Source organism: Prionailurus viverrinus, chromosome A3, assembly GCF_022837055.1.
Source record: "Prionailurus viverrinus isolate Anna chromosome A3, UM_Priviv_1.0, whole genome shotgun sequence".
Classification (NCBI taxonomy): domain Eukaryota; kingdom Metazoa; phylum Chordata; class Mammalia; order Carnivora; family Felidae; genus Prionailurus; species Prionailurus viverrinus.
In genome coordinates, this window is record NC_062563.1 from 32,116,938 (window position 1) to 32,130,986 (window position 14,049).

The 14,049-nt window shown below is 43.1% G+C and overlaps 1 protein-coding gene across 6 annotated transcripts in view; it reads left to right on the forward strand.

Moving 5' to 3' along the window:
- Positions 1–13,719, forward strand: part of SHLD1 (shieldin complex subunit 1) — a 96,745-nt gene extending 83,026 nt beyond the window's left edge. For all 6 annotated transcript variants that reach the window (XM_047851879.1, XM_047851875.1, XM_047851876.1 and 3 more), the window contains one exon: positions 10,951–13,719. In XM_047851879.1, coding sequence (XP_047707835.1) covers positions 10,951–11,393 — 443 coding nt within the window. In that variant the 3' untranslated portion in view covers positions 11,394–13,719. The remainder of the gene's footprint in view (positions 1–10,950) is intronic.
- The last annotated feature ends 330 nt before the right edge of the window (positions 13,720–14,049 follow it).

Consider the following 14,049-nt stretch of genomic DNA (forward strand, 5'->3'; position numbering starts at 1 on the left):
CAGACACAATCTACATGTCTACCAGCAAGAGAATGCAATAGACGAAAAATAATGCAGTATGTTCTTTTTTTTTTTAAGTTTATTTATTTATTTTGAGAGAGACAGAGATGAGGAAGGGCAGAGAGAGAGTGAGAGAGAATTCCAAGCAAGCTGTGTGCTGTCAGCGCAAAGCCCATGGTGGGGCTCAATCTCACAAACTGCGAGATCATGACCTGAGCCCAAATCAAGAGTCAGATGCTTAACCCACTGAGCCACCCAGATGCCCCAATGCAGTATGTTCTTATATTAGAATACTGTAAAGCAGATTCATACATAATATCAACAATGGCTGAAGTAAAAAGTCAAAGTTAAGTGAAAAAATGCAAAACTTTGTATATGGAAAGTACAATTAAGATGATACTCACACATGTATTATGGGAACATTGGTATAAGGTATAAAAATGTGCCAGAAGGGGTGCCTGGCTGGCTCAGTTGGTGGAGCATGCGATTCTTGATCTTGGGGTCATGAGTTCAAGCCCCACGCTGGGTGTAGAAATCACTTAAAAATAAAATCTTAAGGGGCACCAGGGTAGCTCAGTCGGTTGAGCATCGAAGTCTTGATTTTGGCTCAGGTCGTGATCTCACAGTTTGTGGGATGGAGCCCCATGCCGGGCTCTGTACTGACAATGCAGAGCCTGCTTGGGATTCTCTCTTCCTCTCTCTCTGCCCCTCCCCTGTGCATGCTTTCTGTCTCTCTCTCAAAATAAATAAATAAATAAACATTAAAAAACACTTTAAAAAATAAAGTCTTTAAAAAATTATTAAAACATTTTAAACATGGGCTGAAGGAATAAATTTCTATATAGAAATGGTCAATTTTAATTAAAAGATTTACTTCTTTTTTTGTTGTTTGTTTTTATTTTAATTCCAGTATGGTTCAATCTATAAAGAACTCACCAAATCAAAGCCACACTGAGATACCACCTCATGCCGGTCAGAGTGGCGTGAACAAGTCAGGAGACTATAGATGCTGGCAAGGATGTGGAGAAACGGGAACCCTTTTGCACTGTTGGTAGGAATGCAAACTGGTGCAGCCACTCTGGAACAGTGTGGAGGTTCCTCAAAAAATTAAAAATGAACTACCCTACGACCCAGCAATAGCATTGCTAGCAGTTTACCCACGGGATACAGGAGTGCTGATGCATAGGGGCACATGTACCCCAATGTTTACAGTAGTGCTTTCAACAATAGCCCAGTTATGGAAAAAGCCTAAATGTCCATCAACTGATGAATGGATAAGAAGATGTGGTTTATATACACAACGGAATACTACTTGGCAATGAGAAAGAATGAAATCTGGCCATTTGCAGCAACATGGATGGAACTGGAGGGTATTGTGCTAAGTGAAATAGGTCAGTCAGAGAAAGAGAGATATCATATGTTTTCACTCATATGTGGATCCTGAGAAACTTAACAGAACCATGGGGGAATGGAAGGGGGGAAAAAAGTTACAAAGAGGAAGGGAGGCAAACCATAAGAGACTCTTAAATACAGAGAACAAACTGAGGGTTGATGGGGGAGGTGGGGGAGAGGGGAAAATGGGTGATGGGCATTGAGGAGGGCACTTGGGATGAGTACTGGGTATTGTATGGAAACCAACTTGACAATAAATTATATTAAAAAAAGTAATTCCAGTATGGTTCACATACAGTATTGTATTCATTTCAGGTGTGCAATATAGTGATTCAGCTACTCCTTATGCCACCCAGTGCTCATCACAAATGCACTCCTTAAACCCCATCCCTAAAATGTTTCCTTCTTTAATAAGAAAAGAGACTTGGAGCAAATATGACAATATGTTAAAGGCGTGAATTTGGATATTCCAGTTCCTGTGTAATTTTCAGAACATTTTAATTTCTTAAGACAAATATAAAATGCCAAGGTAAAAGTAAGGCAGCTGACAGATCAGACAGCAAAGATGAGCCTTCTTAATTGCCCTGAGCATTTAATTTTAGGGCTTTTCGCCGATCACACAAATTTTTGGGTTTTTTCCCCCAGCATTATTTTCTTTCTCAGCAGTTGCCTTTTAGAGGACCCTAGCTTTTGCCCATTGCATCTGTTCGTCATTAGGATGAAGGGTGACAGCATAGGCCACCTCCTCTCGGGGTGATTCATCAGGATTAGCTTTCAGATATAAACAAGTACAGACTTAGGCTGAGGTTTCGGAAACACCTGACAGTATCATCCATCTTTTGAAGTGTTCATTTGGGTTAAATATCTTGATATCCACACCCCGCCCACACCCCTTTGTGAGTCTGTGGGTTTTGTCCTTTAAAGGAACAGTTGCAGATTCTAAAATGCACAAACCGCAGATGGCAGGCTGCTATCTGGCAAAAGGAGGCGTAAGCTTACTGATTTTTTTTGTCATTAATTTTATGTTATTAATAAGACAGAGAGTAAGGTACCTTAGAACTCCGGGGCTGCTGTTACTGTACAGTGGTGGAAAGCCAGATGAAACCAGAGAAAGGAATCAAAGTGAATTACTGATGGGATGAAGTAAATTGAGGCCCATATTACTTGCAGGGCCGAAACCAAAAGGTCCTTGCCCAGCCAGGGGGTAGGTGAAAAATGATTGCTGTGGAAGCAGAGGGAAAGGAAAGGAGGACTGTCTCGGAGGACAGGAGAATAGAAAGTTTAGGAGGGTACCTGGGTGGCCCAGTTGGTTAACCAGCCCGCCCTTGATTTTGGCTCAGGTCATCATCTCTTGGTTCCTGAGATCAAGCCCCACATTGGGCTCTGCACTGACAGCATGGAGCCTGCTTGGGATTGTCTCTCCCTCTCTCTCTGCCCCTTCCCTGCTTGTACTCACTCTCTGTCTCAAAATAGATAAATAAAATTAAAAAAAAAAAAAGAATAGGAGAAAAACAAAAGTGTGTAGGCATCTTATTATTAACCCACAGACCAGATTATTTCTGGTATCAAAACTCAGCCCTCCTTTGACATAGGTATGTATGACAGGAACTTATATGTGATGTATCATGATACGTATACATGTAATGAATTATGTGATCAGGGCCCTTTTGAGAGTGAAAGAAGGTGCTATTAATAATTAGTTGGGACAACAGGCATAAACTGGGGTCATCCTGGGCAAACCTCCTAGTCACCCTAGTGAGTACTGGTCACCCAGTAACCATGCACATTTACATCTTTGTAAATGAAACTCATCAGGGGTGCCTGTCTGGTTCGGTCGTTGCAGCATGTGACTCTTGATCTCGGGGTTGTGAATTCAAGCCCCATGTTGGGTGTAGAGATTACTTAAAAATAAAATCTTTAGGGGCACCTGGATGGCTCAACTGGTTAAGTGTCCAACTTCGGTTCAGCTCATGATCTCACAGTTTGTGGGTTCAAGCTTCACATTGGGCTCTGTGCTGACAGCTCAGAGCCTGGAGCCTGCTTCAGATTCTGTTTCTGTCTCTGCCCCTCTCCTGCTTGCACTCTGTCTCTATCTCTCAAATATGAATAAACATTTAAAAATAATAATAAAATAAAATTTTTAAAAGAAAAGAAAATGAAATTCATTAAATAAATGAAACATCAAAAAATTTTAAATGCATCTACCATGTGCTAGCACTGTTTTAGGCCCTGGGGGTACAACAGGTATTAAGAGAAACAAAAATCCATGAGCAGAAGCTAGACAATAAACAAATCATATGTTATTAGATGTTAGTATGTTTATATGGAAATATAAGGCAGATAAGGGAGACAGGGACAGCCAGGGCCTAGGGGAGTAAGGGAAATAGAATTTTCTTTCTTTCTTTTCTTTTTTTATCAATAATTTACTTTTTAATTTACATCCAAATTAGTTAGCATATAGTGCAACAATGATTTCAGGAGTAGATTCCTTAATGCCCCTTACCCATTTAGCCCATCCCCCCCCACAACCCCTCCACAACCCTCTGTTTATTCTCTAAATTTAAGTCTTTTATGTTTTGTCCCCTTCCCTGTTTTTATATTATTTTTGCTTCCCTTCCCTTCTGTTCATCTGTTTTGTATCTTAAATTCCTCATATGAGTAAAGTCATATGATATTTGTCTTTCTCTGACTAATTTCACTTAGCATAATACCCTCTAGTTCCATCCACGTAGTTGCAAATGGCAAGATTTCATTCTTTTTGATTGCTGAGTAATACTCCATTGTGTATATATATCCATTCATCCATCGATGGACATTTGGGCTCTTTCCATACTTTGGCTATTGTTGATAGTGCTGCTGTAAACATTGGGGTGCTTGTGCCCCTTTGAAACAGCACACCTGTATCCCTTGGATACCTAGTAGTGCAATTGCTGGGTCGTAGGGTAGTTCTATTTTTAATTTTTTGAGGAAGGAACCTCCATACTGTTTTCCAGAGTGGCCGCGCCAGTTTGCATTCCCACCAGCAGTGCAAAAGAGATCCTCTTTCTCCGCATCCTCCCAACATCTGTTATTCCCTGCGTTGTTCATGTCAGCCATTCTGACAGGTGTGAGGTTGTATCTCATTGTGGTTTTGATTTGTAGGGAAATGCAATTTTTAGTTGTATGCTCAGGGATGGTTTGGTAGACTGAATTATTGTTCACCAATACTCTCTGCCTCCTACGGGAGAATTTTGCATCCTCATTCTCTTGAAATTAGTTAGCATTGGCCAATGATATGTGAACAGAAGTGACAAAGCCCTCCCAGTCACTGCCTGCTCTGTCATGCTCTTTTCCCTCTGCCGCAGTCACTAAGCAATGTTGAGATAGTGGCTGCTCCATTGGCCTAGGGTCTGGCATAAAGGCAAGGATGATACAGACCTGCTTGTATGACACAGAGCTGTAAGTAGTGAGAAATAATCCTTTGTTCTTTTATGCCCCTGAGATTTGGCACTCGTTTGTTATGTAGCATAACCTGATACAGAAGCCCTCACTGAAAAGATAACATCTGAACAGAGACCTGAGGAGGTGAGGGAACCAATCATACAGATGTGTAGAGAAAGCATGTTCCACACAGAGGAACAGCAAGTGCAAAGCTTCTGAAGAGAGAGCTTGCAAGGATCAGAAACGAAGCCAGACTTCTTAAGGCACTGATGCAGAGGTATTGCACCAGTCAGATTTTCATGCATCCTGTGGGGCTGGAGACAGGACTTAGTCTTATTCAGCCAGCGATGCTGCCACTCCTTTTTATCTCTGCAGGGCATGGAGTGGAGTGGCAGGAGTGATAGGGACAAACGAGGGTAAGACGGAAAAGAAAGATCTGGGCAGAGAGATGCAACCTAGCAGAGCAGGGCTCCAGATCATGGGCACTAGCCACTCATATATTATAGATCATAGTGTCACCCACATAGAGAGCCTGTGAGGCCTCTGAAGTCTTACTGCTGTCATAAAGGAGATGAGTCTGTGAATCCAAAGTGTGCTAATCAGTGACCACTAATGACCACGACACGCCCCTTCCCCACTCACCTTGTTCTTACACCCCTGACTTTCTTAGAGCCACACAGACTCCAAGGAACCTCCAACAGACAAACCAAGGCAGAAGGACCACTCTTAGCAGACTGTGCACTGCCCTGAAAAAGGGCTGCTTTCCCTTTGAGCAACATGAAAGGAGACCATATGAGCCACATGTTCCTTCTTTCCTTAAATCCTGATAATTCTCTTTTTTTTTTTAATATAAAGTCTTCGATTTCTTTTGGCTCTGTGCAGCCTTGAAACCACAGATCCTCCCAATTAGTAGTCACTAGTAAAAGAGAGTCTGAACATGGGGCGCCTGGGTGGCGCAGTCGGTTAAGCGTCTGACTTCAGCCAGGTCACGATCTCGCGGTCCGTGAGTTCGAGCCCCGCGTCAGGCTCTGGGCTGATGGCTCAGAGCCTGGAGCCTGTTTCCGATTCTGTGTCTCTCTCTTTCTCTGCCCCTCCCCCGTTCATGCTCTGTCTCTCTCTGTCCCAAAAATAAATAAAAAACGTTGAAAAATTAAAAAAAAAAAAAAAGAGAATCTGAACAAATAAGGCAGAGTGGGCGGCTATTGAGGCTGATGCATGAGGGAGACAGAATTCAAAATATCAAATCCATTTAGGAAAAAACTTGTTAAAGTTGAAAGCTAAATGTTTCACAGAGATAAAATCCTGCTGCGCATTTATCAACCACAGAAGTAGTCGTGGAAGATTCTCTGGAAGAAACCCCCATTAAACATCTGGGTTTCTAAAAGCTGATGGCATCTCACAGAATGCAACCATTCATCTCAAATCCTCATGCAAATTGATTGCCTAGAATTGCCATCTATGACTCCTAAACATATAAAAATGGCTTTAGATTTGTAAGAATCTTAAACAGCTATGTTATCTGTTTTCTCTCTCATCAAAAGAGAATTTAATGGGGCGCCTGGGTGGCGCAGTCGGTTAAGCGTCCGACTTCAGCCAGGTCACGATCTCGCGGTCTGTGAGTTCGAGCCCCGCGTCAGGCTGATGGCTCAGAGCCTGGAGCCTGTTTCCGATTCTGTGTCTCCCTCTCTCTCTGCCCCTCCCCCGTTCATGCTCTGTCTCTCTCTGTCCCAAAAATAAATAAACGTTGAAAAAAAAAAAATTTAAAAAAAAAAAAAAAAGAGAATTTAACAAATGGATGCTCTGGTAGATAGGTGACCTTGAAAATGCATGCAAAAGTATGGCCATACCAAGTGCCACCTTCCTCCCTTTCTTCTTGTCAATTCCTAAAGAAATTGGAACAAAAAGGGAACAAAAAGGGAAATTCCACTCAATTTAGACAATGCCAAAATGATTGGGACTGGGGCCCTTGCTGAGAAAAATAAAATGCCATCTCGAGGTCTGAGAAGGGAGGAATGCATGGTACAAATGGATGCCAGCAAGAAAGGCATTGATTGTGCAGGGATCAATAGCAAAGGTGCCTTGGGAAGCCCAACGCAATTCAATATATTACAATGCAGTGGGATTCACCATTCACTTCCCACTCTTTCCAGAATCCATCCTTTGAACCACTGTTCCTCTCAAGGGATAGGAGGCATAATTGTGATTTTGGGGAGGATGACTCTTTGTTGTATGGGATTGTTGTGTGCATTACAGGATGTTTCCATCCTTGATCCCACGCATTAAGTACAACCATTTTCCAATCACTAACACAAAAACATCCCCAGACTGTCCCTAGAGTAGATATTACCATCCCAAGTTGAGAGCCTTACAAGTCTGGCCTATATTAATGTAAGATTAAAGTTTGAACTTTAATGTAAGTTTGAACTATTAATGTAAGATTGAAGTTTGAACATAACTGTGAGGATGCACCACTGAGCAGGAACTGAGTTATCAAAGATCATCATTCTGTACACATGTAGGTTCATGAGGAAAAGAAAAGCGATTAGCTCTATTTGCTGGAAAAGAAATCCCAGGTATCAGGCCACAACAGCCACATGATTAGAGAGATGGCTTTGTTGTTGTTGGTAAAGCAGATTTTAAAAGGAAATCAAAGACTGAAATGAGCTGGAGACAGTGTTCAAAAGAACTGATATGGTAAATAACTCAACCCATGTTGTCATTGCTTTTCTGGAAAAGGGAAGGAGGGTTTCTTTAAGATGAGTTGCAATCTGCTTGATAGTTACATGAAAAACAGAGGAGCCACACTAGTTTTTTTTAGGCTCGTTAGGCTCAAATCAAAGTTATTGACCAGTTCCTTAATAAGTACATGCTATGCTACTTGGAGGGTTCTGTATAAATGGCTACCTCGGTGGGCAGTTTCAGGAACTCTCCAGCCTTTTCAGTGTTACTGCTGAGGACCTTCCCTCTCTCTTTCACTCTTCCCATTGACCTTTCTCAGCCTCTGTCTTCCTGCCTTACTTTCCCAGGACCAGATCATCTTTGTGGAAGCAAGTGGGAAGGGACACCTCATCTAGCCATTGTGGGACCCCTTGCCCACCCCCTTCTCCCGTTGGCTCTCCAATAGTACTGTTTATTAGGCAAGTACTGTTCACCAAGCCCTGGGCTAAGGCTTTTGTTTGTTTGTGTTAGTATTAAAGTAGGCACCAAAGGAAATTTTAACAGTTATTCTTCCAGAGGAGGAATTTAATGACTTAATTAAATAATTCTGTAATTATTTTTCTTGAAAGAATCTCAAACTCATAGAAAATTTGCAAGTATAATACAAAGAATTTTTTATTTTCTGGAATTATTTGAGAGTAAGTTGCCAGCCCGATGCCCACCACCCCTGATTTTCCAATAAACAAGGACATTCTCCTACATAACCGAATGAAACTATCAAAATGAGGAAGTTCACAGGGTACATTACTACCATCTAATCCTCAGGCCCCACTCAGGCGATCCCAGTAACGTTCTTTATAGCAAAAAGACCTAGTTGAAAATCATGTGTTGCTTTTACTTGTCATGACTCTTTGGTACTCTTCAGTGTACCGTCTTTTGCTCCGTCTTTTCTGGGTTTTCATGACCATGGCACTTCTGAAGAGTACAGGCCAGTCAGTTTGTAGAACATCTGTCGGTTTTATCTGTCGCTCCCTCATAATTGGGTTCAGGGGCTGCACCTTCGGCAGGACTATCAGAGAAGTGGTATTGGGTCTTCCTCCTGCATCTGGTCAGGTGGCAACAGGGTTTCGATTTGTCCCATTACTGGTGATACTCACTTAGGTCACTTGATTAAGGTGATATGTGCCATGATTCTCCACTCTGAAGTTATTTTTTTCCCATTTGTAACTAGTAAGTATTTTATGGGGAAGTGCTCTGAGACTGTTCCTCAGCAAACTTGCAATTATTTTATGGATTTATGGTTTTATATTTTAATAACTGGGCTACCATCAGTTACAGGTACTCTCATAATTTATTTTGATGCTTAAGTTGTTCCAGATGTGGCCAGGTGATCCCTTTGGAGCTGGCCTCTGCTCCCCGTTGACAAGCCTCCATCAATATTTGAGCATTCTAGATAGTAAGATGCACCAGGCCCATCTTGTACTGTCCTTAATCAGCCTGGAATCGGCCATTCTTCAAGGTGGCTGAGTGCTTTGTTTTTGGGCTACTTGTGTGGTGGACCAGTGAATGCTCGTCCACGTGTGGGCTGCGTGTGTCTCACACCATGTGTCCACATCCTTCTTGGGTGCTTTGGATTAACTACTCCTCTGTTCCTTGTCTTACCATAGAAGTTCTAGAAGAGAGATCATTTACTAAAACTCTTGTAGATGAGAACTCTCAAGCTCAGCAAGGTGATATGGTGTCTAGCTGGTAGCAAAACTGGAGTCAAAACCATAAATCTCTTCTCTTTTTCTATAACCATCCACTGCATCACACAACTTTTTTAATCATGAGTGCAAATATTTTTATCATAGCTACTAGTTGAGTTAATGGGGTGAGGGGTGTATGTGTGGAATTAAAGCTAGTAATTTATTAAAGCTTATATCAGAGCAAAAAAGGAAAATATATTTTGATTTAATGTATACAATTTTAAAAATTAAAACTGGTTGGTGTATAAGGAATTCTGTAAATTATTTGTGGGGAATCTTTTCTAGAACACATTGTCAGCTTGGGATTCTCTGTCTCCCTCTCTCTCTGCTCCTCCCCCGCTCATGCTTGCACACATGTGCATGTACGCTCTCTCTCTCTCTCTCTCTCAAAAATAAATAAACATAAAAAAAAAAAAAAGAATTAAAGTTCCCAAAGAGGTACAGAAAGTTAGATCAAGGACTAGGATTTGGCTCCAGTTCTGGCTTCTTCTTGTCTATTATTAAATCAGTTTATTTGTTACTCCTTTAAAAAACAGAAAGGTGGTGATTTTAATTGAGAGAGAAAGAGTCCATAGGATTACTGTAAGGAGTAGAAAAAGAAAATGTCTGAACTGTGTAAATGCCCAGCACTGTCTACATTAGGGGTCTGTTTCTGTGCCTGTATTAGGCACTGTATCTGTGCCATGGATCCTTTTGGCATCTGGTGAAGCCTTCCCACCCTTTCTTAGATAATGTTTTAAGTGAAAAAATTGAAATGTATGGGATGATCAAGGGAAAAATATTGAAATGTAGTTATTAAGTTAGTTAAAGAACAAATTTACAATATTATAATGAATATTTTTTAATTAATGTTTAAATAATAAGTTCTAGTATCAGGACCAATAAATGTGTCTTAGTCTACTTGGGCCACCATAGCAAAATACCATAGACCGGGTGGCCTAAACAACAGAAATTTATTTTCTCAGAGTTCCAGAGACTGGAAGTCTGAGATCATGGTGCCAGCATGGCTGAGGTCTGAGAAGGGCTTCCTGGCTTAGAGAAGGCCACCTTCTCATTGTGTCCTCTCATTGCCTTTCCCCAGTCTTGCACCTGGACAGACAAGAGAGAGAAGAAAAGCGAGAGATCTCTTCCTCTTTTTATAAGGCCACCACTCCTATCAGATTAGGCACCCACCCCTTATGACCTCATTTAACCTTAGTAACCTCCTAAATGCCCCATCTCCAGATCCAGTCACGTTAGGGACCAGGGCTTCAACTGTGAATTTTGGAGGCCACACTTCAGTCCAGAGCATAGCGATGGCATAAATGATATTTTGAAACATCTTCTGCAGACTGTAATGTGGTATGAAAATAGCTGTGAGCTATTGGCAACAAAGTCATACGTACTGCTGCTAGTAGGTTTGTTGCTTACATTCATTATGGAAGGGAATGCTTAATTTTTGATCGACGGTAGTGAAAATAAAGATACAAGTTTTCTCCCTACCCAAATTCACAACTACCCTGAACTTCTGTACAAAGACCATAGATAAGAACTCCTGAAACATGCACATAAGATGTTCTCGTTTGGAGCAAACAAGTGGCATAACCCCCAGGATGGTGGGGATCAATTCCAAAATCGGCCAGTCCTGCCCAGTGCCAGTCACCCAGGAGCAGCAGGTGACTAGAAGAGACATCATCTGCTTCTGGCCTTTTTGAATATGTGTTCAAGTACTGGAATGTGTTTTGTCTTGCAGATACCAGTAACCTAAATTCTGAACAAAATGATTCCTGGACCTCTGAGAACTTCTGGCTGGACCCTTCTGTGAAGGGCCAGGTGAAGACCAAGGCAGAGGATGATGGGCTTCGGAAATCCCTGGATAGATTCTATGAAGTGTTTGGCTGTCCACAGCCGGCCTCTGGAAATGCACTCTCCGCAGCAGTCTGCCAGTGCCTGTCTCAGAAAATCAACGAACTGAAGGGCCAGGAGAGCCGAAAGTATGCCCTCCGCAGTTTCCAAATGGCCCGGGTCATCTTCAACCGGGATGGCTGCTCGGTCTTACAGAGGCATTCCAGGGATGTCCACTTCTACCCATCGGGAGAAGGAAGTGTGTCTCTGGATGATGAAAAGCCAACCCCGGGACTTTCCAAAGATATCATTCATTTCCTCTTGCAGCAGAATGTGATGAAAGACCTCTAAGTAGTGCCTGGTGGTAAGAGCAGGCAGTGTGGAGGGTGGTCCGGTGGCCAACGCTGTTAGTGCACACCCACTTCCCCTCCAGCCCCTCTTGCCAGCTCTGTGTGTCCAGCCCCCTGTGTGTCTGGCCCCTGTGTCCACACCACCTCCCACCCCACCCTACCACTCCCTTTGACTTAAGGCCAGTGACTGACTGTGGAGCCCAGAAGCACATCTTCCTTGCCCCAAGGAAGGAAGGACATGCTCTGAGGCATAAATTACTCTCCAGAGCTCCCCTCTGGATCAGGCCAAGACTGGGACTTCACACGAAATCACTCCCTCGCTCAGCACCTGCCGTTTCCCTGTCCTCCCATTCATCTACTGGTGTCTCCCAGGGGCCTTTCCTTAATATATCTCTTGTACCTGGATCCTTGACTCAGAGTCTACTTCTGGGAGAACCCAACCTAAGGGAACAGGCTTTCTTTGTTACATGAGTTTTTTAAAGGATTTAAAGCTCTGCACCAAAGCAAGTATAAGAATTATACCAAGTTGTAGAACTGAGGTCATGTGACTGCGCATGTATTTCCCAAAATAACATAAAGATTTAAATACGGTTCCCAAAAGTGCATCACATCTTCCTCATACCCCTGCCTCTCCAAAGCCAGAATTCCCTGTTTTGTCATTCTAACAGGGTGTGGAAGGAACATTTGGATCATCTAAAATAAGAGCTAAAATTTGCAAATTCAAAGAAGGGGGGGCGGGGCTCTCTGTCTCCACCAGATTGCCAGTGTGGAAGGTGTAAAGAAAACAAATGTGCGCCACCTACCGAAGGACGCACCGCGAGGCTGACGGGACGCGCGCGGCCTTGGCAGTTTGTGGTGGAAGGGAGTGAGGAATCCTTTGCCCAAGTGGACTCCTCCCTGTCATTTTTGCCTTCTGCCTGTACCCTCTGTCACCCTCTGAACAGTTGGCCCCTCACCCCTGTCCGGTCCTTGCTCCGCCAGGGAGTGGCTTTAAATAGCCTGCGCCGCCTTGCGCCGGCCGAGGCCCTGCTCCACGGCCGTGTCCTGAAACCCCCCTTTGAGACTCGGGTGGTAGAATGACGTCACCTGGCACCGAGCTCTTGGAAGCTGTAACTGGAGGCCTCGTGCTAATCCCTGCCTCGACAGCCCTTCAAATAAATTACGTTGGCAGAAAGAGGGCTATCGTTTGGGGGAACGACAAGATGAGGCTGGCAACACTGTGCAGTTAGATTTTGAGAAACTCGAGGTGAAATTTCATTGGCCTAAGGCTCCATAAGCTTGCCAGAAAGCGGAGTTTGCAAACGGATCGGATCGGCCTCGAGGCGCGCATGAAGAGTGAGTGAGCCCTCTCAGGCAGGTCTCTTGGGGACTCTCCGAGCAAGAGTGGGGATTTTGCTTGAAAGGTCAGGGATTACATGCCAAGGCTTCCAGTGTCGGGAAGAGCAGAGGTAAGAAACAGTGTTTCACACTGCAGTGCAGAAGCCCCTTGGAAGAGACCTAAATGATAGGAACTAGGAAATGGGGAGGTCTCTGAGAGATACAGAAGGAAACAAGACTCCGCGTTTTCCTCTGACAAGCAATCATGTGAGTCTCTCCCCAGGAGCTTCTCCTATGCAACACCCCCGAATTACTCGTAAACCAGTGGGCCTTACAATTGAAAATGTGCAGGTTGAATTTTAAGGTCCGTAGTTTTATTGTTTTTTAAGGTGGAGCAAATTAATAGACGCAGCTGAAGAATGCTGTAGATTTCAGAATTATTCATTCACTGAAAGGAATATTGGAGATTAGTTTCCATGGCCACCAACAGAAGGAAACTGGATTATTTTATACTGTTTTTATAACACAGAAGATGGAAGCTATTCCAATCTCCATGCCGGAAGCAGCCGCTTCTGTTTGGCACTGAGATTTTAGTATTGGTAATTTTGTAACCTTTATTATTATCAGTGCTGAGGGTGCTCAGTAAAAAGAGGTAGATCCTGAAACCAGAGCATTTAGAAACCTGGAAGCCAGAATCACCTTAGGGTGAAGGGAAAAAAAAAAAGGAAGAAAAGAGTGTGGTGTGTGTTTGCTTGTATCTGAGTAAGTGCTTGTGACAGGTCAGTACAAGATATTTGATTCCCTGCAGTCTCGCTCTCTAATTTGATCTTCACAACGTTGGGATGGCATTTTCCATTTATCCCTGTTTACCTTTAATAAAGACTAAGAGATAAGGGTGTTAAGGCTCTGGCCTTTGGCATTATTGTCTGTCTCTGCCCTCCTGATCACTTCACCGTCTTATCATCCTGTGAACATTCTCACTGGCCTATGATATCATCTGTGGCCCTTTTCAGAGGTCTCTGCGAGGGAGGATTTGCTCGCAGGAACATCAGAACTCCAAAGAAGAGAACCTGCTGCCAGTGTCTTGCATGTGTATGACTGTTACTCACTTCACTAGTCATTTCTTTACATGACCTACGTGAGAACACGTGCCGTAGATCTTATTACCAGCAATTAGCACAAGACGATATGGAGATCACCAGCCAGCCAAGGTGGCTCCTTGCTGAGAGAGAATTTTCATCTGGAGAACAGATGGGGATGGTTTGCTCAAACTACTCGTTACCAGAGCTGCTGGTAGTATACAAAATAACTGTAGGTGCCACATGGACGAACAATGTTTA